Genomic DNA, 25,854 nt, shown 5'->3' with positions numbered 1-25,854 from the left:
ATAACTTCTGCTCATGAAAGCTGCAATTGGATCATTGGGGGTAAATGCCATATTATGTGACTACACATTATTTTACGGAAAGCTTATGAGCTACTAGCTGTCAAATAAAACAATAGTGCAACCAAATAAAAAACTGAGTTAGCTGAAAACTAGCTAGTTAGTAACTAAGCCTCTAGTGTGGACTTAATGTTCCAATTTAAGATAAGATTAAGATTACATATGGCTGGTGCAACCCTACCCTTGAGACCAGATGAATACATTTTCTTAGTAAAATGGCTCAAAAAGTGAAGTTATTTAGAAAAGATATAGCTAAATTTGTTTTGTGCTTTGATATTTTGCAGTGACATTCAGACTTTAGTGTCCAGTGACTTTTTCGGGCCACTGTAGACTCTTGTCACTGTAGATACTGTCTCCAGTGCACAAATAAGGCCAAGTCCAGAAGGTTGTACAAGTGGATATCTCTGAAAAAATAAGCTTTGTTAGAGGTATTTAATAAAAAGGCATACAGGGACACAAACTGTCATTTCATATTTTTCACTTCAAGGCTTTTGCCACCACAAAAACCCCATTTAGCTGTTTCAACCTCAAACCTTTGCAGTACACACACACACACACACAGAAACTTTCTTTTGCATCTTTTTTATTGTTCTCCGGTTTAGTCACATATTGAGTCTTGTTTCTTTGCTCTAAATTTTCTGTCCTTCAGGACCCACCAATAATAAAGAACTCGAAAAGCCATAGCAGTAAGTTATCAATGCAAGGTTACAGTCAAAATCTCTGAAAATGGAGCATTTGTTCATTGTTATGTCCTTTCACTCCCTGTAACAGAAGAAGTATTTGTCCTATCTCTCCTTAATAACAGAATTCATGTAATCTTATCTTTAATGAAAAACTAATTAGCAAGACAGCACCGTATGACACTCTTCAGTCCACATTACAGACCACTGTTGGACTCGAGGATAATGAAAATAAAAAAATGTATGCACAGGTTTGTACTAATGCCCTCTTATCATCATAATGAAGTGATATAAGCATAAAATGTTAGAGAAGCAGACTCAGATTAAAAAAATGTTGCTAACTAAACAGTTTCAGTTTGCGCTGACTTCCTTTTTATGGTCAAAAAATTGCAATGGTAGTCAATGGGAAACAAAACATTCTTCAAAATATCTTCTACTGCATTCCACCGAAGAAAGAGAGCCATGCAGGTTTGGGAGTAAATGACAACAGAATAACATTTTTTGGGTGAACCAATTTTTAACATAGCATGACTGTATTTAAAGAATTTGCACATATCAGCAAGAAATTGTTATCAGAATATGAAGATAAGTTGAGTGATCTGTTCAGTTTATATAAGAATGAAGGGTGGGAAAAGACGACTGAGGCAAAAACTGTGACAGGTTCCCTGACGTTAGGTAGAAATCAATAAGGAGAGGGGAACAGAGGAGAATATATAATGTGAAAAGTCACAAAACAATAGAGGAAGAATATCTTGCCCTTGGCTATAACATAAGTCCACCATTTTTGAATCGAGACATGAAGATATTATTTTCGGTTAAGTGTTGAGATTAAACTTAAACAGTAGGATATAAACATTGTACATTATTAATGATTATTGTTGTCACCCCATAATTTTTAATTTTAAGAGTATTTCTGTGATGTCTTTTTGATGTTTAAAAAAAAGTAGATGCAACATTTCGGTCAAAGTCCATCTTGCCACCACTTTGAACTTTTCTAAGTAAAGAGAGAACAACAGTGTGCAGATCCTTTTTGCAAGATTTGTTGTGTTCTTTGATCTTGCACCTGAATAAGAAGCATTGGATGTGCGTACTTTGACTTTTTACACTGTGCATACTTTCATTTATTCACTGCGATAAGAGTTACTAACAGAGGCAGAGATAAAGACAGACACAAATGAATAGACCCTGGCTGTGTGTGTAATAACCATAAAACACTAACCTTGAAATCTATAATAATATGTTGATCAGTGTAATTTGTAATAATTAAAACAAAAATGCTAACTGAAAATGTTAACAGAGGCAGGAGCAATATTTGTCTAGTTTAATTATGTTGTGTGTTACTAAAAAGAAAATATATCAGATGTACTCATACGAGAGACACTGGAGACATTATTTCAATCTGGCACTGCGATCCCAGGTCATCTTCAGGTTAGAGCAGCAGACAGATGGTGAACAGAGAGGATGAGTTTACATCACAGCCTAACCAGACGCAGCACAGTCTCGTGTAGCCAGACCTTTGCCTGAAGACATAATTTCTGGACTATTTAGTGGAATGAGTGGTTAGCATCCTTGAACTTCCGTACTTTCATGTTTCCTTGCATATGCCACAGGTATTTTCTCTTCTCAGTGAGGTACTTCACCTGATGTGCTGTTATAAATGTGAAAGGACAACAACAAACCAAATGAAATCATGTGTACTCATAAATTCAATTAAGTGTCTCAAACAAACTGCATGAATGTGCCATTAACTTCAAAAACTTTCTCAAATCCAGCATTTAGTCCTCTGAAGCGCTCCTTTCTGCAGAACTTGTAAACTGCTTTTGCTTCATGGAGGATTGCTAAAGATCACCGCACACAACAATCCCCAGAAAACCTGTAGAAGCCAGCCAAGTAGATCTGGACTCTTGGCTTTCACCAAAGTGTTTCAACATTATAGTACTATATGCATCAAGAATTCAGCTGAGAATACGAGCAACTATACTTGTCTCAAACAGTGAGATCAATAAGTGAGTGAAATAATATTCTAAAAAAAAAAAAAAAATTATGCCAGTGTTTCCACAGAGCTGAGTCTCTGCTCCAGTTATCCTGTCTTCGCAACTGCACACAAAAACATTCAACGCAGTCAGGTTCACAAATAAATGACTCATCTGAGAGAGTTCTTTTAATGAACTGCTTTCACTCATGCTTCTGGTTTAGTCAGTCAGAGAGGTTACTGAAAGAACATCAATTAAAACAATTTAAATATCTGTATATCAACATCACTATCAATATGTTAGTGTGATGACTGAATGTTCATGTGAATAACCGACCCTAAAACCTTGCTGTCAATGTTTCCTGTACTGAAACTGCTGCTTTTAAACACACAGCAAGAAGCATCACAGCAGGAGGTAACTGCCTCTGGAGCATGTGGACTGCAAATGCATTCATATTGAGCTTTTTCAGCCATGAAAGGCTATCCAAACATCAAACTGAAAAAAAAAAAAAATGTATGAAAAGGCTTCAGAGCTAAATAAAGTCAACTAAAAAGTTGTAAAACTATTTGACTGAAATGTTCAGTGTGGGAAACACAGAACAAAATGAAAACTCACTGTAGCGAAGCACCTCTCCTCATGTATACTAAACATCAAGCATGGACGAGCAGAGACAAGGATGTCCTGAATCAGATTTTACATGCCAAGTTCCACAAGGAAAACTATCTGGAGAGTCTTCCGTAGGTTAGGATACATTGTTATAGCATATACAATACGTCTTATCCTGCAGGTTATAATACAGCTGTGGATTATCTTTATGGGACTACATAAACTATGTAAGGAGACCTATCCCACAATTCCATGCTGTTTGGGGCAGGATGTTATTAATCATCACCACCACCAGGGTGATGAGACTTTACTTTAAACCAGGGCTATTAAATTACAAATCTGGAGGGAGAGTTCAGTTCTAACTTTAAACACATCGTTATCAGCTAATAAATGTCTTTGGGATTACTTGAATATTGCAGGAAAATGTGTTTGATTTGGGTTCAAACTAAACTCTGTGGATTGTAGAGTTGAATAGCTCAGCTTTAAACAAAGCTACTGAGGTGTTCGAACCAGCTCCTGGAAGGTCAGTGTCCCGCAGCGTTTAACGTAAACCTGTCTCAACACCTTTCTTCAGAGTTTCTAGTGATCCTGAAGGACTGAATTAAATGCTTCAGGTGGGTTTAATTAGGATTGGAGCTAAGCTCTGCAGGATAGTGAGCCTCCAGGAGACAGACTGTGACTTCTTCACAAGAACACAAACTTAAAATATTTGTCTGTTATTTTACCTTTTCTCAAACGTTCTGAATAAAAAGGGCCGTACTTTTAAAGCGGATCAAGGTTATTGTAGCGCTGTCTGTTTGCTTGTGAGCTTCAAATTTTATTCTTGGGCCAAATTTCATTAGGTCGCATAAGAGTTTTAAATGCAAATAGATTGTGAACTGACTGTGTACTGGTTCAGATGTAGAGGTTAGGAAATGAGAAATGAAGAACAGAAGAGTAAATGGTGAAGCTTTATTTTAAGGTGCCCTTGTTACATGTTACATGCTATTATAATAACAGTAAATTACTCTAAACCAAACCCTAACCCTAACCAGTAAGTACAATTACACTTAAATGTAAGATTAAGCTGCAACAAGGACACTTTAAAATAAAGTGTAACCGAGGAGACTAATAATAAAATTAAGACTTTTATTTTGGAAGCAATGAAGCTGCATGTAATATCAGAATGTTCACAAGTATGGTTTCGCTGTGAGAGTGAAGATCAATAGATCAATAGAGTAGAAATATCACAGGCTGACATTGAAGACATGTAACAAACCTTGGCCCTCATTTATTAACAGTGTGCACATAAAGGTGTAAGCACAGTTTCATGCAAAGTGTGTAATTTACCGCCTACTGAAATGTAGGAATATAAGGGACAAAATATAAAACCTTTTCTACGCACTGTTGATAAACGAGGCCCCTGCGTTCTCTTAAGAAATCACAGGCTGCTCTCCAGACTTTTTACAGTTTAGAGACTAGTGCTGTGACAGAATCAGATGTGATTTCTCAGAACACTTATTTCAGTGATATATGCCAGTTCATGCATATATCTAAAAATACTTGCAGCAGATTTCACTGGCATACTTGCAACAAGCTAATTTATTTGTGTAGTCCTAAGTGAAAACAAATGCATGATGGAAGCAACATTTTTCATTACATCTGTATCTTTCTCTGCAATTGTAGTGTTAACAAGCAGCTAAAATGGTCCGTTATGAATCTTTGCTCATTAAAAACTGAACACTGGAACTGCGAAAAACATCCATCAACGATAATCTGTAATCACTGTTTCTTGCCTGCTGTGAGAATTGTCTACATGCTCTTCTCGTCGATTTTTTTTTTGTTTTGTTTTTTGTAATTGTTATCAAAATCCATTTACTTTCAGTCCAGCCGCTGTCTCAATTAATCCCCAAGGGAGAACAGCAGTGTGGGTCTGATAATCATGTATGAAATTAAAAATAAGACACCACAAAGCCAATCTCTCTCTATTTCTCAACAATAATATTGGAAATTGCCCTTCTTATTCTTTTCTTTCACTTTCTTTCTGTTCATTTGTAAGCCACATAACACAGGGGAGTCTTGATGAAATCCAAACAACTACAATGCGAACTCAATTTCTGAGATATTATAAATTCTGAGACAGGTGGAATATCAGAATCTACAAAGGCTGCGTCTAAAAGCTGAACATTTTTGCCTCCGTGCTGCCCAAGGAGGCAGGAAGGCAACCAGATATCTCCCTTGATTGTGTCTACTGAGATACCCTTATCTGACGCTTTTCTTGAAGGCAACGCAGATGTATCCTTCATTGCCTATGATACACCACAATATAAAATAAAATGGTATCGTTGTAGTTGATGGTCAGTTTGTGTGTAAATGTATGTTTTTTGACCAAGTTTTTTTCACTTTTGATTGAATTAGTTATCACCAGAGCTCTCTGTATTTTGTTGTAGATCATTAAACCTTTATGCTATCTCAGAAGCCCATCCGAAATCAGTTTCATCAGGTGCATTTGGAAGCAAACACAGCCTGCAACATATTTGCCTGTTAGCTTTCAGAGGCTGCCACCGTATTATTCATTCTTTTAGTCTCTCAAGATGCATGTATAGTCAGTAAACCACGTGTAGCAGTGATCACACTGTAAACTCAGTGAGGGAGTGGGATCACAGCCAATTCCTTTTCCCTGATTTTTGTTTCTGAATGAAAATTTCTTGGTTACATCAAGTTTGCTCTGATGGATCCAAAGCAATCTGGCAGTGACTGATTTGATTTGAGGTACTGTGAATATTTTTTTGAGAAAAAGCACTAATCTGTACTTTAGTGGGAAAAGGCTGATGGAACCTGCCAGTTCTCTTCATATTTCTGTTTTCATCTGACACTACCAGACCATCACGAACAAAGCTGCCAATCAAATGATGGATGAATAATTTTTTCTATTTTTAAAGGAGAAGTATGCATTTTCAGCTTTTGTTGTATGTTTTTAATATACAGATACAATATTGTAAAAGTTACTGCAACCTAGAGGTTACTGTAGTAATACCAAGTGCTGAATAAAAGTCGAAAGCTTTTGGAAAAAGATAAAAGAATTTGTGTAGTGAGCAAAGGCCAACTGAAAAGAATCTTTAGATTTGAGAACTGGCTTCAGTTAAACAGATAAGCAATCTGAATGTTAATAAAAACACACGCTATACATGTAAACTAATAACTACTTCTGCTTCATCTTTCCATCAAGTATTCATCCATCTTTATTCACTCTAGAGCTCATGCATTTTAAAGGCAGTATTCAGTTTAAATATGCATATTTCCATTACAAACCCACATGGAGAAGAAGAGTCCCCAAATACACATAAATATCAGACCATCACAAACCCTGTGACCACATCACCAATGAATAAATCATTCACCAATTGCACCAGAGCAACATTAAATAAACATGAAATGATCTTACATTGTAGCCAACACACAAATACACTAATAAGACATTCCTCTCACTGTGCCCAGTGAGTTTGGGGACCACAGAACACTAACAGGCAACAGTATAAAGGCAATATTGGCCAATGCAAACATCATCTTCATGGTATCTCCATCAGTTTATATCATGTATTAGATGTACTTTAATGTATGCATTTATGTTACATTAATTTTACATCAATTTATTTGTTAAACTGTTGTCACATAATTGCTCACCTGTAATGAATCAAGGCTTTGTAGACTAACATTAGGCATTCATGGTTTCAAGGTTTGTCAAATAGAGTGCAAAACGGTTCATACTGTGCAGTACGTCAGTATATCAGAGATCAAAAGTCAGTATGTTTTTTACTGAGAATCTTACTGAGAAAAACTAGCTGTTCATCAGAGTCTTTAAAAATGTATCATGTATGTCTTCCCAAAAACATTTGCAACTGTTTTCAACACTGATAATACATTAAATACTGTATACAATACTGAAAATGTCACTATACTGCTGTTTCGCTGTATTTTTAATCAAATAATTGCATCCTTAATAAGCATGAGACATTCACAAATCTTACTGACCCCAAACATCTGAATGGTATGCAAAATCTTCCCCAGAGCAAGTGTAGCATTGCAGCAAACCAGGAAGGGATTGATTGGAAAGATAAGAAAAAAGCACAGAAGGAACTTGTTTTTATATGGACTGACATGAGGCAGGAAAGTGAATCTGGCAAGCAGTGACCCATAGAATATCAAAGGCATGGAGATGCAGCAGAATATTTGATGCTTGTCACAATTCACTAGGAACCCAGGCAATAAAATGTCCATCTTATGCACACATGGATATCAGGCCAAAAAAAAACACACAAGGTTATTCTCTGCAATTTCCTAGTTACTAATGGTACTTGACCACTGAAGTACTATAAAAAAAATGTAAGGACAAACCCCTGCACTCTATTCAAAATGAATAGTACAATCTTTCGTTCTTCTGTGGAACATGACAGAAGACTTTTCTTCCATACAGTAAAAGTCAATGGTTATCATAATGGTTCGGTTCTTTGAAATATCTTCTTCTTCTTTTTCCACAGAAAAAAATGAAAGTCAATACTGGGTGTGTAAATAATGACAAAATTTTCATTTTGGGGTAAACTATTCCTTTAAATGATGTTTTCTCTTAGGGGTTCCTTAGTACATTAAACATGGAAAAACTATACATGGTCTTCCTGCACTACAAGAAAAAGTCCTCTGGCATTGTTAATGGAGGACAACTGGGAGAACTTCTCCAGGCAGCGTGGGCTTCAAAAAGGGTGTATAACTCATTCAAAACATACACATTCAAAGTAAAATGCAACCCTTGAGTATTAAGTTCTCATGTGAGATGTAAGTCATTCAGGCTTTTTATCTTTATATTTTATGGAAATAATTGAAATGGCATTAAAATATAATAGAAGATTAATAATGGATGTGCTGCTTTTGGAAGATTTAAACCACAACATTTTATGAAGGAAGTGTATTCAATTACAACGAGAATGTCTTATGATGTGATTCCCGTGGGCATTTCACTGAAAACCCATTCAAAGAAAATATAATAGCAATTTAGCAGAGTTAGTTGTGCTAAATCAAATTATTAAAAATATGTTTTCATAATATTTTTCAGCTGAATATCAGACATTAATTTTGTTTTTGTTCATGTTTTTTTTTTCTTGTAATATCAAAAGAAAGAATCCAGAAATATCATACTGTCATGATCTCCAACTGGAGTGCCTATGAGCTCATCTAGAGGGCACTCCATCCCAGACCATTGCCACTGTTTCCCAGACTCCATTTCCCATAACACCCCATGCCTAGAAAATGATCGCATACACACTTGTTTCCTGTCTGGAAAACTATTTAAAGGATTTGTTCACCCAAAAATTAGCTAGGGTTGCCATTCGTGCCATTTTCGCAGGACACGTCCTTGCCAGGAATTTTATATTGCCAAAAATATCCACGTTTTGGCTTTGTTTGCACTGCACAGACAAATGGCTTCTTGTGCTTTTGAATCGCTTTCACGTTACTTTGATGTCATACACCGATCAGTCTGCTCAGTGCTGCTTTCCAGTCCAACAATAAAATGTACACGTATTTGCATCGCTTTGACCCTTCTCTGTAGATACCACCTTTTCACGCACCACGATTGGTCGATTTACGTACAATGTCTGCAGGTTATTTTCAAGTGATCATTACCATCATTAAGTATGTAAACAGGAAACCAAAGCCAAAACCTGGATGTTTTAGGCAATATAGAAATCCTGGCCAGGACGTGTCCTGCGAAAATGGCACTGATGGCCACCCTAAAATTAGCTTGTGTTTTACTCCCCCTAGAGGCATCCTATAGGTGCATAGTCTCAGCCTCAGAAGTCACACCCACAGACCGTTGGCTAAACATCTGATGCATATGGTACACAAAAGTGGAAACACTTCAGGAGTTTCGAAGTCATCATTGGATTGGTTGAATTACGCAGGTTTTCTGGGATACATGTCGTGTTCCTTAACGTTCTGCCTGGAAACAAAGATGCCGTGAAGCCAAACCCCTCATGAAAGAAAAAAGCTGTGGTGTTAACAGCTGTGACAACGAGTGCTTATCAGCATCAACTAAACACTGGAGTTCACGGCACAGAATCTTTAAAATACATCAGAGAGTTTTACACACTCTGTTATTGTGGCGACATTTCTGCGCCCTGAAACATGACGATGTATGAAACGAACTGTGTTTGATTGTCTGACATGTCTGTAAAATGGCCTCATGGGCGGGCCATGGCCAATGAAAGCTGCCATGGATTCCACTAGCTATGCAAGACTAAGGTGTATATAACTTTCTTCTTTCAGACGAATCCAGTTGGAGTTATATAAAAAATTGTCCTGGCTATTCCAAGCTCTATCATTGCAGTCAGCAGGGGGTTGCAGTTAAACAGTTCACAAGTTGTCAAATACAGCATGCACATCCATAGTAAAATGTGGCGCACACAGCTACTGGGGGTGAATAAAGGCCTCCTGTAGCGAATCCATGTGTTTTTATAAGAAAAATATCCAGATTTCAAACTTAATAAATACTGTTCTCTCACGGAAGCCGTTCTGGCAGATGATGATTAGTGACCAATGCGGAGAGAGAACAAAACAAAACACTGGTCATGAATTAGAAGTACAAATTGAAAATTTACAAATAAAAATGTCGGAGGATTTCAATATAAACCAAGAGGAGATTGGTTTCCCTTCGCTAAAGTAAGGAAACTTTGCTTCCTGTGCTCCTATAAACAAATTAACAAGACTAGCATATCTCGGAGGCGTGTGCGATGCACATACGCCATCTGCCGGAATGGTTTCCATACATGGCAGATAGAGGAAATTAGAAAATAACTGTTTATTACATTTGAAATATGGATATTTTTCATACAAAAACGCATGCATTCACTACAGGAGGCCTTTATTTACCCCCTGAGGCAGTGTGAGGCACATTTTATGATGAATGTGCACACTTTGTCGACTTGTGGACTTGTTAACTGCAACACCCACTGACTGCAATGGTAGAGCTTGAAATAGCCAAGACAATTTTTTAAGTGAAAAAGTGACGTGACATACAGCCAAGTATGGTGACCCATACTCAGAATTCATGCTCTGCATTTAACCCATCCAAAGCACGCACGCACACACTCAAGGAGCAGTGGGCAGCTATTTATGTTGTGGCACCTGGGGAGCATTTGGGGGTTCGGTGCCTTGCTCAAGGGCACCTCAGTCATGGTATTGCCAGCCCGAAACTCAAACCCACAACCCTAGGGTTAGGAGTCAAACTCTCTAACCACTACACCACTACTTCCCCAAATCTTTTATATAACTCCGACTGGATTCGTCTGAAAGAAGAAAGTCATACACCCCTAGAATGCTTCGAGGGTAAGTAAAAACCTTGCTTGTGTTTTGGAACTTGGACTTTTCGCCTTTTTGTGAGATTGTTTGCTGTCTCCCTGACCATTACCTGTTTTGGATTACTCCTTTGCCTTGCCCTGGATATAGGTGTTTGCTGGTGTTCTACCCTGTCTGTCTTGACCACGATCTGTACAATAAAGCTCGCATTTGGATCTTATCATGCTATTCCATTACAGATAACTTTTATTTCAAAATATATGGAAATGTAAACATTCCTACAGCTTATTTAAAATTTGTTTGTTTCTTCATGGGAACATATTTGGAGAAATTAAGCATTCCATCAGTTGCTAACCAATGGATCCTCTGCAGTGAATGGGTGCCATCAGAATGAGTGTCAGTACAGCTTATAAAAACATCACAATAATCCACAAGTAAATTCCACCACTCCAGTCCATCACTTACAGTCTTGTGAAGTCAAAAGCTGTGTCATATGAAATTAAGTCAATAAGCCATTTTGGCTCTAAACTGTAACTTCTTGCCAAGATATGCCATATATACATTTAGAAATGTTTTGATGTTTTTGCTTGTAATTGTAAGTGGTGCTTGATTTGTGCATATTTCAAATTAAATAAGATTAAAAATTGTATTGTGAAATCATGAAACAATTGTGAAATATTGCTTGTATTCCTGTATCGCCATAACTAAATCACAGGGATAGATTATTTTGCCTTAATCAGGCAAATAATTATGATGGTTTCTTGTTAGAATCAACCCTTTCTTATGATATGCCACAAAAAAAGCTACACTGATGATGAAGGGTATGAAGAAGTGCTGTACAGAGTATTTTGAGTCCGTTTTCAGATTTGTCTCCATGGGCGATCATGTGTGGAATTAGAGACCAACATTAATGAGTCGGATGACTCTTCTGGCATTCAGGGCTCATTCTCTAGCACTTCTAGTCTCTCCTATAGCAGACTCCTGGTCTGACCTGCATAAAAGTGTGGTTTCTTTCAGAGAGGAAGAAATTAAATAACAGGAAGATATCATTAGTTACATGAGTTAGAGTACATGTAAAAATAAACAAAATTACAAAAAGAGATACTAAAGTATAGTATTTTCATGTGAGTCTTTCATTTTAGTGTATATGATTTTAAACATTGTGAAGTGTGAAGTGAAATACACCTTTAAAACTATAGGAGAAATGGAGATTAAATTATTTAACACATGCAAATGTGTAAATCTGATTCCCCACAGAGGAAGCATGCACATAAAAATACAGCCAGAGTTGTGTTTCTTCAAAGTAAATATTTTAATCTAGGCATCAGCTTGACTTCTTGCATTCTAGTTTCAGAGTTGCAATTGACATGTTTAAGATACATTATACAGCAGTTAGTCCATTCTCGAATCTGATTGGTCGAACAGCGTTCCAAGAGTGCTGATATAACAGTCCAACAGCTTTGGAAAGAAACAGACATTTGACTGACTCTATCACTCTGCTTGCCTGTGTTTGTGCATTCAGACTCAAAGTTCTGAATCATTCTAAACTGACTTGTTCACAATGCGGATTCATTCACAGAATATGTATTTTGCAGCTAAAAAAAAGTGTGTTCTATATATATGGCATGAATATGAGTAGTATGAATGTGTCACAGTTTATGGGTCCATGTGCTCATTTCTGTGCCTGTGTTGAGTGTGTGTGTGTGTCCACTCCTTGAGATTGTCAGCGTTGCCTAGTTACCATGCTACTGAGAGCGGTTACAGGTGTAGTTTGCCAGCACTGCCTACATATGGCTAGTGTTTTTTGTGGATTTTTGTCATATCATTGTTGTTTATGTCCTTTCTGGCTCGCTGTCAGTAATCCTAGTTCTAGAACCTGTATTCACCTGGGATCTGTTGCTGTTGTCTCACTTCTGGATGATTCACGGACTGGTCAGATTAGAATATCATCAAAAAGTGTATTTCATTTATTCCATTCAAAAAGTGAAACTTGTATCTTATATTCATTCATTACACACAGACTGATATATTTCAAATGTTTATTTCTTTTAATTTGGATGATTATAACTGACAACTAAGAAAAATCCCAAATTCAGTATCTCAGAAAATTTGATACCATGTATCAAACTTAAACCAGGTACTGGAAGCTTTGGCACTATGTGCAGGTGCCAAGTGCTGTTGGAAAACAAAATCTGCATCTCCATAAAGTTGGTCAGCAGCAGGAAGCATGAAGTGCTCTAAAACTTCATGGTATACTGCTGTGTTGACCTTGGACCTCAGAAAACACAGTGGACCAACACCAGCAGATGACGTGGCACCCACAAACCATCACTGACTGTGGAAACTTTCCACTGGACCTCAAGAAACGTGGATTGTGTGCCTCTCCTCTCTTCCTCCAGACTCTGGGACCCTGATATGCAAAGGAAATGCGAAATGTACTTTCATCAGAGAACATAACTTTGGACCACTCAGCAGCAGTCCAGTCCTGTTTGAAGCGAGATGCTTCTGACACTGTCTGTTGTTCAAGAGTGGCTTGACACAAGGAATGTGACAGCTGAAACCCATGTCTTGCATATGTTCTCGAAGCACTGACTCCAGTTGCAGTCCACTCTTTGTAAATTTCCCCCACATTTTTGAATGGTTTTTGTTTCACAATTTTTTCCAGGATGCGGTTATCCCTATTGCTTGTACACTTTTTTCCTATCACATCTTTTCCTTCCCTTAACCTCTCTATTAATGTGCTTGGACACAGAGCTCTGTGAACAGTCAGCCTCTTTTGCAATGACCTTTTGTGTCTTGCCCTCCTTGTGCAAGGTGTCAATGCTCATGTCAGCAGTCTTCCCCATGATTGTGTAGCCTACAGAACTAGACTGAGAGACCATTTAAAGGCTTTGCAGATGTTTTGAGTTAATTAACTGATTAGAGTGTGTACTTGATTTCTGAATGCGCATTTAATGTGATTTTATAGGATTTGCATGTCTGCAATGTTGACTCGGCGGGTGTGTGGCCTGGTGGAGGTGGAGCTTGGCGAGACTATATTATCGGATATTGCTATATTTTTAAGGTGATTATCGAGATGATATTTTTTACATATCAGCCAGCCCTGCCATATTCATCTTGTCATGTGGCATAGAGCGTGCATTATCATTTCATTGCCATTTGCAAATCCTATCCCGTGGCCATGAATTCAGACATACTACTCAATTCACTTTTTTTCCCTCTACTAAGATATATAAGTAAGCATATTTGGACTGTCTTTACTAATGAATCACTGAATCATTTACTTTGCTCTTTTTTTCCTCATGGATTCAGGAAAAAAAAAAAAATCTGCAGACATGTAGACCTGTCTGCTTTATATAATCCATCTGCTTCTATACAGCTCCAGTGAGATAACACAGCCTTTTTACAGCAGGCCACTCATGCTACAAATGTATGAGTTCTGAAAATGTGTTTTAATCTGTGAGTTTGAAGTCTGAACTGAAACCTTCGAGCATGCCTTTTATAAAGTGATATTCTTAAAATGTTCCAGTTTTTGCTACATTAATATTCATGCAACATGTTGCTTATGTAGTCTACATTACAGATGGGAATCTATTCTTTAAAAAAAATGCAATCTCTGACACAGCCAGAGCTGCAGATACAGTCTGAATCCAGGCATGAACCCCAGTGTGACAAAGCACAGCATCTTTCCATTTGAACTATTGCCATAGTCTCTGTGCATCACAGCTTGAAAAAACAAGCACCTAGAGCTAGAAAAAGCAAAAGCACAACATAATAGATACTAAATATTCATGCTTATCTATATTAAATACTGGTAAACTGTTTCCCTCAAGAACACAATTAAAACCTTGGGGAAACTAATTGTTAAGGTAAATGTGTCGAATGTCAGCAATATGTTTTCTCTCCCACTATAGAGCAAACATCATTATACAGTCAGCTGCAAGAGTTCTCCTCTTTGTGTTACAAACACACACACGTGCTGTGCAGTAAAGGATGCACCAGTTTCTTTTCTTGGGGTTATTAGTTCTGTAAAACAGATCACCCACTGTAATATTAAGATCACATAATGCATTAAAATGAACTCTGGTGTGATCGCTTTATTTGTGTGGTTCATTTGAATAAGCATCAATGCTATCATCTGAGCCTTGGTGCACACCAAAAAAAGCGGACACTTTCAGGTGGTCTTAGTCCACTTCTAAATAAACTCTGGTGCAATTTGACCGATATATGAACTCATACTATAGTGGTTTGACGGATATATCAGTCCAATGTGGACCAAAGACATGTACGCTGACAAAAAAACAGGATGTGATGTCACAACAAGTGACCCCAAAAAGGACAAAAAGCTTAAGAATACACTGTCTCCTTGCAGTAAACCTCCAATTGTGCATCGAATGAATCTGAGCAGTTTAAACTCCTTTACAAATTTTGTAAGCTCTTTATGAGTTATCAGCTTTAAGAGTCACCACCATGTGTACACATACGACGAGCGCATTTAACCCAGCATACAGCATTGTTTTGAATGTTTGGAAAGTTTGCAAATTGTAAAGCAAAAGGCATGTGTCCTTATGCCTTCTGTTTTGTATCTTTTTTAGGGTTAAAACTCAGTTCTGTGTAAAAACTGACATTGTGAATTTCTTTTTTTTTTTTGGGTCCAATATAAAAGAACCAAGAGAACCGAACTACAAGTGAAAACACCCTAAGATTACAGCACATGCAAACAGCGTGTTTGTGGTAGAATTGATGAAACATGATTTTCAACTGCCTGTCTAACACACAACTTTAGACTATCTTGTTGTTAAAAAATCTAAAATGTTCCTGTATATTCTGTAGACATTATGATCTTCAGCTTGTGGCATTCACGCAGCTTGTCTTTTGCTCTAACAGCATTATAAACCTTGCTACTGCAAAAATGCATGTAATAAAGCAAGTTAAAAGGTTACTGGGAAATTTAATTTTACATATTTATGCTTAAAAAAAATGTTTTAGCTTCCATTCCAGATTTCCCCTTGAGGCTTCCCTTACATGATTTAGCTAACATCCTTCCTGACTGATAATCCCCAGTACATTTCCAATAAAGACTGTGATGAAAATGAAAATAGATTACTTTTCATTGGGGAGAGACTTTTAGCCATTATGTTGCATTCAGTTCATGCATGCCATTATAATTCGACTCATGACATAGGTGATGCTATAGGAATACAGAAAAAAAATTAATCTGAAGGACAAAATCGCAAGTACTTTGCATCCACACTCATCAGCTATACCATTATACTCCCAATGAGAGAGCAAATCAGAAAAAAGCTGATACTGTTTTCTTCATTTTGAAGTAAAATAAGCTCAACATATTTTTGGATTAAACCAAAACTCTAATGGTGCATCCCTGTTTCTAGATATTTTTGGAGATGGTGTAATGTTTGAAGGTTTTAGATTCTTTCATATGCATCCAAGTGGGTTTATCACAATATCTCTACATTTTGCGGTGTCAGACTTGTGGTTGACAACACTAGGTAGATGTACAGACATTCGATTTTGTGTCAGTTTGCATATATATATATATATATGTTTATTTAAACTGTGACAAAAGTGATTTTGTCATGTACAGACTTAAAAATGAAGTTTCTTGATTGGTATCTGTGGTACCATGCCATGACAAACATTTAACATTCAAAGAAACATTCAATTGCACTTTACCACTATCTTTATAGAGGTAAAGGGTTCTTCAGATTATTTAAATGTTTACGCTATGAAAAACAGGTTATTTTTGGTTGCCGTAATTTTGCCAAGTAAGACATGTTTCTGGATCAACATCTTTTATTGATCCTGGATCAACATAATTGTCAGAAAATACAAACTTAACCCGGTACCTACCCCTTAACCTAACCTTATTCATAATTTATTTCCAAAATCAGAGGAAATAGCTGATTAACAAGAGTGTAGATGCACCTCCTCCTGATTGTAAGCCTAAAACTGACATTTCCTGAAAATGTAGCTCTCGATTCTGATTGGATGTTGATCCAGGAACATGTTATACTTGATGAAATCAAGCTCAGGGGTTCTTTTAAGATCTATTCATTGAAAGGTTCTTTTGGAAACCAAAAATGGGTCTTCTAATGATCACCATTGCAAAACCCCATTTTGAAATCTCAAGAGTGTAGTTGAGCAACAGCAGGTCATTAGTTTGATTTCCAGAGAATGCATAAAGTGAGAAAGGTAAACTCTGAATTGTATAAAATCCTCTGCCAAATACATGCATGTAAATGTAAATTGAAACATCTTGAAGTGTTTGCATTAGCATTATCTGACTGGTGACATTGTGATGTGTTCCAGTGATTAAATCAAAGTTTTTAATGAATGACTAGCTGTGTGACAAGTGTGAACAATTATGACCACTTACAACATAAAAACCCTGCACAATTCCGAAACGGAGGGGCTTCACAATATGTTTTGAGAACGTACCGAAGCAGGAGTTGATGAAGCCGTACCACATGCAGCCGTGCCTCCCGAGCAGCCACCGTCCCCGCACACTGGACGCGAAACTCAGGGTCGTCCCGAACATACACACCAGCATGTCACTGACGCTAATGTTAAGAAGCAGCATGTTAACCGGTGTCCTGAGCGTCTTAAACTTACAGAAGAGTACTAACACGACGAAGTTATTGAAAAAGCCGAAAGTCATGATGAATCCTAGAAACACGGACAGCGCGATGAAGCCCGCGCGTGAGAGCGTCTCCACCGGCGAGTCGCTCCAGTCCCCGTCCAGAAGAGTTAGCCGGTCTTCCTCACTCATGTTAAAGCTGTAGTTTAAATCAGCCCGCTCGAAAAACATAGCTAGAAAAGTTGTTTTGAGTCAGAGCAGAATTTCGTGAGGTAAGAGCCTCTAATTTAGCCGTTCTTCTCGTTTTAGTGAACACCTCAGCGCAGCGCGGCACATCAGCATCATAACTCGGTACAGATGATGATGATTACGATTTTCACTGACAGCGCGCTTCATCTTTGAGAGCACTTTGGACTTTTGACAGATGGGCTTCGTTGACGCTCAAAAGAGGCACGCAAACTGAGTAAGTAGCAGGCAGGCAGTTCTGCTCATTAAAGTCCGCAGTATCCATCAGAGTTTCTCAACTGTTTTTAGATTTAAACGAGATTAATGTTGACCGTTTGGCGTCCGTTCATGTGCTACTTCATTTGTGTGCTGCTGCATTATAGAGGCAAAATGCTTCTCAGTCCCAGCTGTGAACCCGTCGTTCAGTATTCCAGCTGAGTGCGCGAGCTTTGCTGGACGCGCAACAGGCTTGTAATATAAAGGCATCTTGACGTCACGAGAGAGCAATATGAGCTCATTGTAATTGACATGCAGGAAGCGACCTACCACAAATTCAGCTGGAATTATTAAATGTCAAAAAAATCACTTTGATGGCGGATTGTAATCAAGAAAGATTATATGAATCAAACACGTGAATTAAATTAAATTATTTTCTAGTTTTAAATTTGCTTCTGATTAGCTACAGATAATGGGTTTACACAAGATGTGTATTTTAAAGTCAACCTGTTTGATACAAGCATAGTTTGCTTTTGAGTTAAAATAATTTATTTAATATGAAATTCGAATGATGTGATAATTAGAAATTAGACTGTACAGAAATTAAGATCTACATGCTAATAAACACTACTCATAGTCACGCAATGTTAATGTTGCCATGTTTTTTTCCCTCAGTTGGTAAGAACAAAGCATGGCATACTTGTTACTTAGCTACTTGTTCAGATGACAATATGATGGTGAATGGTGAAAATTTTTATTTGGGTGATATTTTTCAAGACGTAGGCTAGAATCTGTGATTACTAAGTACAGTGAATATCCACACCGGCACAGTAACTGACAGCAATACATTCACCTCAAAATAGATTCATCACCACTGGATCACAAACAACATATGGAATATAACGATGCAAGCAACTGCAAATCCTGGTTTTCAAACATAGATGGCGACAAAGAGGTAAAATTTATGGACTGCAGCTTAAATGGGGTCATATGATGCAATTCCAATTTTTCCTTTCTCTTTGGAGTGTTACTAGCTCTTGGTGCATAAAGAAGATCTGTAAAGTTGCAAAGACAAAAGTCTCAAATCCTAAAATGGCTCATTCAAACCCGCCCCCACTTGTCTATGTCACTATGTGGGAAGGTTCACGCAAAGAAAGAAGGTGTGGTTTCAGTAACTGCAGTTAGTGTTGAAGCAGCCATGTCACGGAGATGCTGTATCTAGGTGAAATCAAAAAGACTTTATTTGGCCTTCTGAAAGTAGATGCATTAAGGAATCTTTAAGATTACTTACAACAGAATAGCAATGCATTTTATGGATGACCGTTTCATGAACCTAGGTGAGGAGATAATTCAGACTTTGCTACGACAATCTGCCGATTCTGAATCAGCTACATCAAGTATGTTTTGTTATTTGTTTAAGTATTTGCTATTGAATTGTATTTGTTCCAATGTGGAGTTGTGTGCATCACGTGTGTGTGTGCGTTTGTGAGAAAGAGATACAGGGTCACACAGTGGAGTCAGCTGTCTTAATGGTCCATGGCTTGTGCTAGCTTTATCACTGTGTCTGTCACGCCACTCCGTTCTCCTTTCGGGCTTGAACTGAGGTAAAACTAAGGACATTATAAACTGTCGTTACAAAGAACAAGCTTGTGATTATGGAAAGGGCCGTTAAATTTCTGACTTGTGCTTGCAGTTTTGGCCAATTATAATGCACTGGGTAAGTTGGCCAATCAGAGCAGCCTGTGCTTGTCAGAATGAGGGACTACTGAAAATGACAATTTTAAGAGAGGTGGGGGTTAGTGACTGGCAAAAATTTGTTTTTTTGTTATTTAAATACTTTAAAAATCATTTTAATGTTTGCTGATAGTGGTAATTTCAACACTCCCCAAAAGGTGAGAGAATTTCTACACCCGATATGTGCCCTGATAATATCTGTGGTGCACCTGCTAATATGGAAGATGCGTCTACCTCAATTACGCTGGTGGCAGAACCTGCGGTGCGCGTGCAGCAGAGTGAGGAAATCCACACAGCAAGCCCTGATTCTGGCGTCTGTGTACAGATCTGGACTGTTGGAATAAAATAGACTATGATGCACGAGCATACTAGGCCAAAAATGGACCAGTATCTTGTCAAAATAAAGATGTGGACATGTCAGCTTCAGAATGTGTGTATAAACATCAGAAACTGAAAGTTATTTTAGATGTGAACTTGGAAATGGAGAGTATCTGACCAGTCAATAGGTTTTGTATTCACCTTCCCAAGGTAAAATGTTTTGTTTTGTATGTAAAATTTTTGTAGATACAGCCAACATTTTTCACAAGTGGTTTCAGTGACTGGAACCATGATAAAGCATGAGGGCAACGAGACTATCCAAAAAGCCATGCTAACTTATTTGCTGGAAAGTGCAGAAAAAGGACAGCTGGACTCTTGACTGAAGAAACAATTTGAAACTGAATATGAGTACTGGTCTTCATTCAGCTGATGGGAGAGAAGGTTCTTTGTCATATTCTGAATGAAATTGAAATGAAATATTTCTCAATTAGTCTTGATTCTACCCGTGATGTGGCACACACTGATCAGCTCACAATTATTTTGCGTTACCTTTCACGAAAGGGTTGCATTGAGGAGCGTTTCCTTAAGTTTTTGCCCATCATAAATCAAATGGAGTATTCTCTTTGCACATCTGTGCTGACTGCTTTAAAGGAGATGGGAATAAACTTCGACAATTGCAGAGGGAAATGTTATGATAATGCCAACAACACGTCCAGCTGTTATAAGGGCTTGCAGTTGTGTAGAGATAAACCCTTTAGTTGAATGGGTGCCATGTGCTGCCCATATGCTTAATTTGGTTGGGGTGAACACTGGAACTGCTGTCTAGAAACAGAAGACTTTTTCTCTTTTATTCAGGCACTTTTTAATTTTTGCTTGAGGTCTCCAGCGCGATGTCGGACTATCACAGCTGGCTTGCAACCAAATGACAACAGTAGGATATAGACCTTGAAAACACTCTCAGATACAAGGTGGTCAGCACACTCCCAAGCCACTAAAGCTCTCTGTTTAAATTACACAAACATCTAGGAATCTTTGAGAAAGATAGCTGATGACAGTAACCAGCAGTTAACTACTCGTGATGAAGCCAGCCGACTAAGCAAGATAATGGATAAACTGGAAATCGCTTTTCTCTGTAACATGTAGAATACAATTCTTCAGCACAAGCACAATCATTAAAACCGTTGATCTCGATTTGTCTGTTGCTGTATATTTGATACGATCACTGAGGGGATGATTTCATTGCAGAATTCAGAAATCAGTTCGACACTTTTGAAGCAACGGCAAAACAAATGTCTCCAGCAGTGTCTGCGGTTTACAAATCTGTTGCTCAATGCCAGAGAAAGCTCAAAAAGCGCAGTGACGAATCCACAGAGCTATACCAGCACTTGTCAGGCTGTGATCTGTTTTCATCTAGCGTGTTTGTAACAGTGAATGACAGACTGGTAACAGAGCTGGACCGCATATTTGGTTCCTATGACACTGTAAACAAGCACTTAGTTTTTTTTAAATAACATGACCCCAGAAGAGCTGCGTTCGTCTGCAACAAAATTGCTAAATAAAGACTGCAGAGATTTGGAAATTGAGTTAGTAGATGAACTTCTACAATTTAAAGCACTCATCCAAAATGAAACCAACACCAAGGCAAGAACTTTCACCAAGATAATAAAATAATGGAAATTAGTCCCTGTATTTCCAAACATAGACATCGCTCTCCACTTATTTCTCACACTGCCTGTCATAAATGCCTCCGGCGAGTGTTCATTCTCAAGACTGGCCTTATTAAAAAAACGGGCTGCGATCTGTCATGGGCCAGGACCATTTTTGTCATCTGACTCTAATGTCTCTTGAGAGCAACGTTCTACAGAAACTGGATTTTACCGAGTTTATAAAGACTTCTAAGAAAAAAAAAGAAAGAAAAAAAAAGAATAACTTCTGAAGGTATTAAAAAAACGGGCTGCGATCTGTCATGGGCCAGGAGCATTTTTGTCATCTGACTCTAATGTCTCTTGAGAGCAACGTTCTACAGAAACTGGATTTTACCGAGTTTATAAAGACTTCTAAGAAAAAAAAAGAAAGAAAAAAAAAGAATAACTTCTGAAGGTAGGATATTTGAAATTATTCGCACATGATCATCAATTGAAATGTTTATGTTTTGAGTAAATAGGGAAGGTGGTGGTGTGTGCTTGGGTGGGGGGTTTGGGGGGAGTACTGTAAAGATTTAGCTCAGCTTCCTTTACCAGACTTCCCTGTATTCATCAAATTTGATATTTTATGTAGTCTAAATCATTATTTTCTCATTTATTATGTTGATTAGGGGTGTTTATGTTAAGCCCATATCTTTATGTTACTTATTTAACATTTAAAGCATTATTCAGGTGTACATCTTACTACGATGTAGTTGACTCGTGCACATTAACATTAGTCATTGTTCATGAAAGGACTATATTTATTGGGATCCTATTATTCTCTTTTACAAAGTCTTGATTTTGTTTCGTTTTGGGGCTGTACTAGAATATGCTCTCATGCTTGGTGGTTAGAAAAACGCATTATTTTTCACATAATTTATATTTTTACAATACCTTTTTCCCCGGCAGCCTGGCACAAACGGCTCCATTAGTTGAAGGCCCACCTTCCAAAAATGAAATGTGTCTGATGAACTCAACCCACGACCTCTTGTCGTTTCGAACACTGGCTGGTTATGTACTTGCTCAAATATTGATTTTGGATCATTTTTAACCCAAAAAAGTTACGGACTGCAGCTTAAAATATAATAAGCATGTACATTAAACAGTTAACCATGAGACAAAAAAAATGCAAGTCTACTAATGTGTAAATGTCTTTCCATGCATCAGTGTGTGTGCACATAATTGATTGATCATGTTTGACGCCTGAGGGAAATAAAGTAAAGCTGCACTGTTATATTGTATTGTTTTTGAACAGTTGTTTTACATCACGCTAATGGCAACAAAGTTTTGTTTCATAAAAGAAGATGGTTTGGGCTTTGTTTATTAAAATACTTAAAAAGGCAGTGGTTTTGATTGATTTAAATATATAAAGCTTTCTATTTCCTTTTGTGTTTTTGTTCTTTAAATTTGCATCCCAACGTCCTTCTTCATCCATCCTCAATTTCATGTAATTTTTATATTTTTTCCCTGTCACCAAATAGGCAGCATACTACTGTTTTCTCAGTAATGCTGGATATAATTTAGTTGTAATATTAATGGTACAGTAGCTCTAGGCACAATATGTGCTGTTGTCCTCCTCTATCTGTGGTTCAGTACATCATTTTCATAGAACCTTCCACCATTTTTTGAATAATTTCAACAATAGCAGGATCTCAAAGCTTGTTGTTTGGTCCATGTACTGTGAAAAAAAAGTAGACAGTAGGAAACTGATGTCTCTAAATCTGTTCACATCTTTCATCCTCTCAGGGAGCTTACAAATCGCCAGGGATCAGAATCACAATTCTAAATGCTTAAAGCTGACTGCTGACTAAAGGCTACAAAGATTACTACCAGATGGATATGCTTTCACTTACTTATCCATTCAGCATTTTGCATAGCTTTCAGGGTAAAAAGGGATTGAGGATGAACCTCAGGTCATTTGTCTTAGTGATAGTGGTTGTTTTTTATTGCAGTATTGTTAGAGACTTTAAATTAAATATTCCTCTGTACGTAGAAGAATCAGATTTTGTTTCTGTTCTCTTTACAAAATGCATGTTTATGTTAATTGTTGCTGTCCCAATATTTAAACATGGGAACAACAGTCAGAGAAAATAACTAAGCACTGAATTAAATGCACTAGAATGCCATAGTTCAAATGATACAAGCTACAGAAAGAACATGTGAACATACAGATATCCAAAGCCAGAAATTTGATTAAACACAAATGAAAATGGTATTATTTTGGTTTCATGATTTAATACCAAAACAGAAGGTACTGTTACTCTTACCAACTTCAAGCAACAAGCTGCTCGCCACGTTGCAGGGGCTATATACTGTGGTGAGGAAGATGGGTCTGGTGACGTATGAGCTTAACCACCCGGAAAAGAGGAAGACCCACCAGACCTATCACATCAACCTGCTAAAGGAGTGGAAGGAGGGAAACAGTAAGCATCAAAGACATGGTTTTGATGGTGAAAAAAAGTAGAGGAAGAGGAAGACAAGCCTAGCCCAGATATACAACCGCAGAGAGATACTGCAATGTTGATGCTGGATCACCTGGATGAGCCACAGCGTGTATAACTGCAAGATCTCCTCTATCAGTTCCCGTCACTGTTGCGGCCAAGGCCTGGATGGACCGAGCTCATCCAACACACCATACACCTCACTAATCAGACTCCTTCAAGACAGCAACCACAAAGAATGCCAGAATGATTACTAGCTCTCCTAAAGGCATAAATTGAGACATTGAAAGAGTTGGGTGTCATTGAACCCAACATTAGTAAGTGGAGCAGCCCATTAATCATTGCACCAAAAAACGATGGATCACTGCGTGTCTGTGTTGATTTTCATAAGCTGAATTCCCAGTCTAAGTTCGATACCTACCCTATGCCAAGGATTGACCTGTTGGAACGGATAGGGCAGGCCCGGTACATCACAACACTGGACCTCTGAAAGGGGTACTGGCAGGTGTCCCTTGATCCAAACTCCAAGCCTCTCACTGCCTTCAGAACACCAGCTGGATTATAGCATTTCACCGTTCTACCCTTTGGTCTGCATGGGGCACCTGCCACCTTCATGGCTAATGGACCAGGTACTCCAGGGCTGTGAAGAGTGGGCGGCAGCCTTCCTAGTTGAGTAGTCATCTACAGTCATAACTGGAAGGATCACCTAAGCCATCTATGACAGACCTTGGAGAGAATCCATACAGCGGGCCTGTCCTTGAACGTGGCTAAATGTGACTGGGCAAAACGAGAAACTAGCTACCTGGGGAACCAATTGGGCAATGGTGAACTACTGCCACAGGCATGTAAGGTACAAGCAATCTGGGACAGTCTGAGACCTAGGACGAAGAAGGAAGTCCGTTCCTTCCTGGGTCTTGTGGGCTGGTACCGCCGGTTCATTTTCTGATTTTGCCTCAATCTCAGTACCTCTGACAGACTTACTACAAAAAGCAGCAAAGAACCCGGTGAAATGGACAGAGGCCTGCGAAAAAGCATTCAATTCCCTAAGAGGGAAAATGTCCTCCGCACCAGTGCTGCAGAATCCGGACTTCAACCGGCGGCTTCTGGTACAGGTGGATGCCTCTGACAAAGGGATTGAAGCAGTGCTGGCCCAAGAGGCTCTGGGGGCAGAGAGGCCTGTGGTGTTTTTGAGCAGGAAGCTATTTCCCAGGGAGACTAGGCACTAAATGATCGAAAAGGAGTGCCTTGCAATAAAGTGGGCCCTAGAAGCTCTACGATATTACCTCCTGAGGCGGGCGTTTGACCTGGTGCGCGGCAGTCTAAGGACCCGGTGAAATCATGTTTGTTTGTATTGTGGGGTACCTGAATATTTCAATCTGTAAAGAGAAACAGATTGGTGACAACTAATATATGGTGGTTTTATATTATGGTTGCAAATGAGTGGTGATTTGTTTTAATACTTTACAAAGTTTTGTATAAATTTTAAAGTGGATGATTAAATAATAACTTACCTTTTAGTGGTTGTGCCTGAAAATGGGTGGAGTCTGGTCTTTCAGGGTGCTTTCACACTTGGTTCACTTGCCTGGTCCAAACCTGAGTTCGGTTGCTCCCCCCTCCCCCTGCCCCCGCTGGACTGTGTTCATATTATAATATTTGAGTCCGAACCGCGGTTCGCTTGCATCATCAAGCCAGCAGCTGTTTACCCCATTGCTTGGTAATGACAGCGCAGGAGAAGGCGGCAAATGCATAACATAACCCTCTGCACTTTTATGTATTATGTTTTTGAACTGTTCATTTTGTTTATAAAGCTTCGGTACATAATGGCACTTGCGTCTGTCTTACGAATGTACTGAAAATGCTCTAAAGAACGTTGAAGGCGAACATAAATGAGATGTACAGCTCTCTGCTTGCAGCGCATCAGTCACGCTCATCAGGAAAGTGAGTGAAACACACACACAAACACACAGTTTCATCAAATAATTTGTCATTAAAAAC

The 25,854-nt window shown here is 38.3% G+C and overlaps 1 protein-coding gene across 1 annotated transcript in view; it reads right to left on the bottom strand.

The window, feature by feature from the left end:
- The window catches only part of LOC113108910 (vertebrate ancient opsin), a 44,889-nt gene extending 26,996 nt beyond the window's left edge, over window positions 1–17,893 (bottom strand). Inside the window, exon 1 of the mRNA XM_026272330.1 lies at window positions 17,102–17,893. Within this exon, the coding sequence (XP_026128115.1) occupies window positions 17,102–17,471 (370 nt within the window). The 5' untranslated portion in view covers window positions 17,472–17,893. The remainder of the gene's footprint in view (window positions 1–17,101) is intronic.
- Between the last annotated feature and the right edge of the window lie 7,961 nt (window positions 17,894–25,854).

Source organism: Carassius auratus, chromosome 9 (genome assembly GCF_003368295.1).
Source record: "Carassius auratus strain Wakin chromosome 9, ASM336829v1, whole genome shotgun sequence".
Lineage (NCBI taxonomy): Eukaryota > Metazoa > Chordata > Actinopteri > Cypriniformes > Cyprinidae > Carassius > Carassius auratus.
Note: the sequence above shows the minus strand (reverse complement) of the source record. Positions and strands in the feature narration are given on the sequence as shown.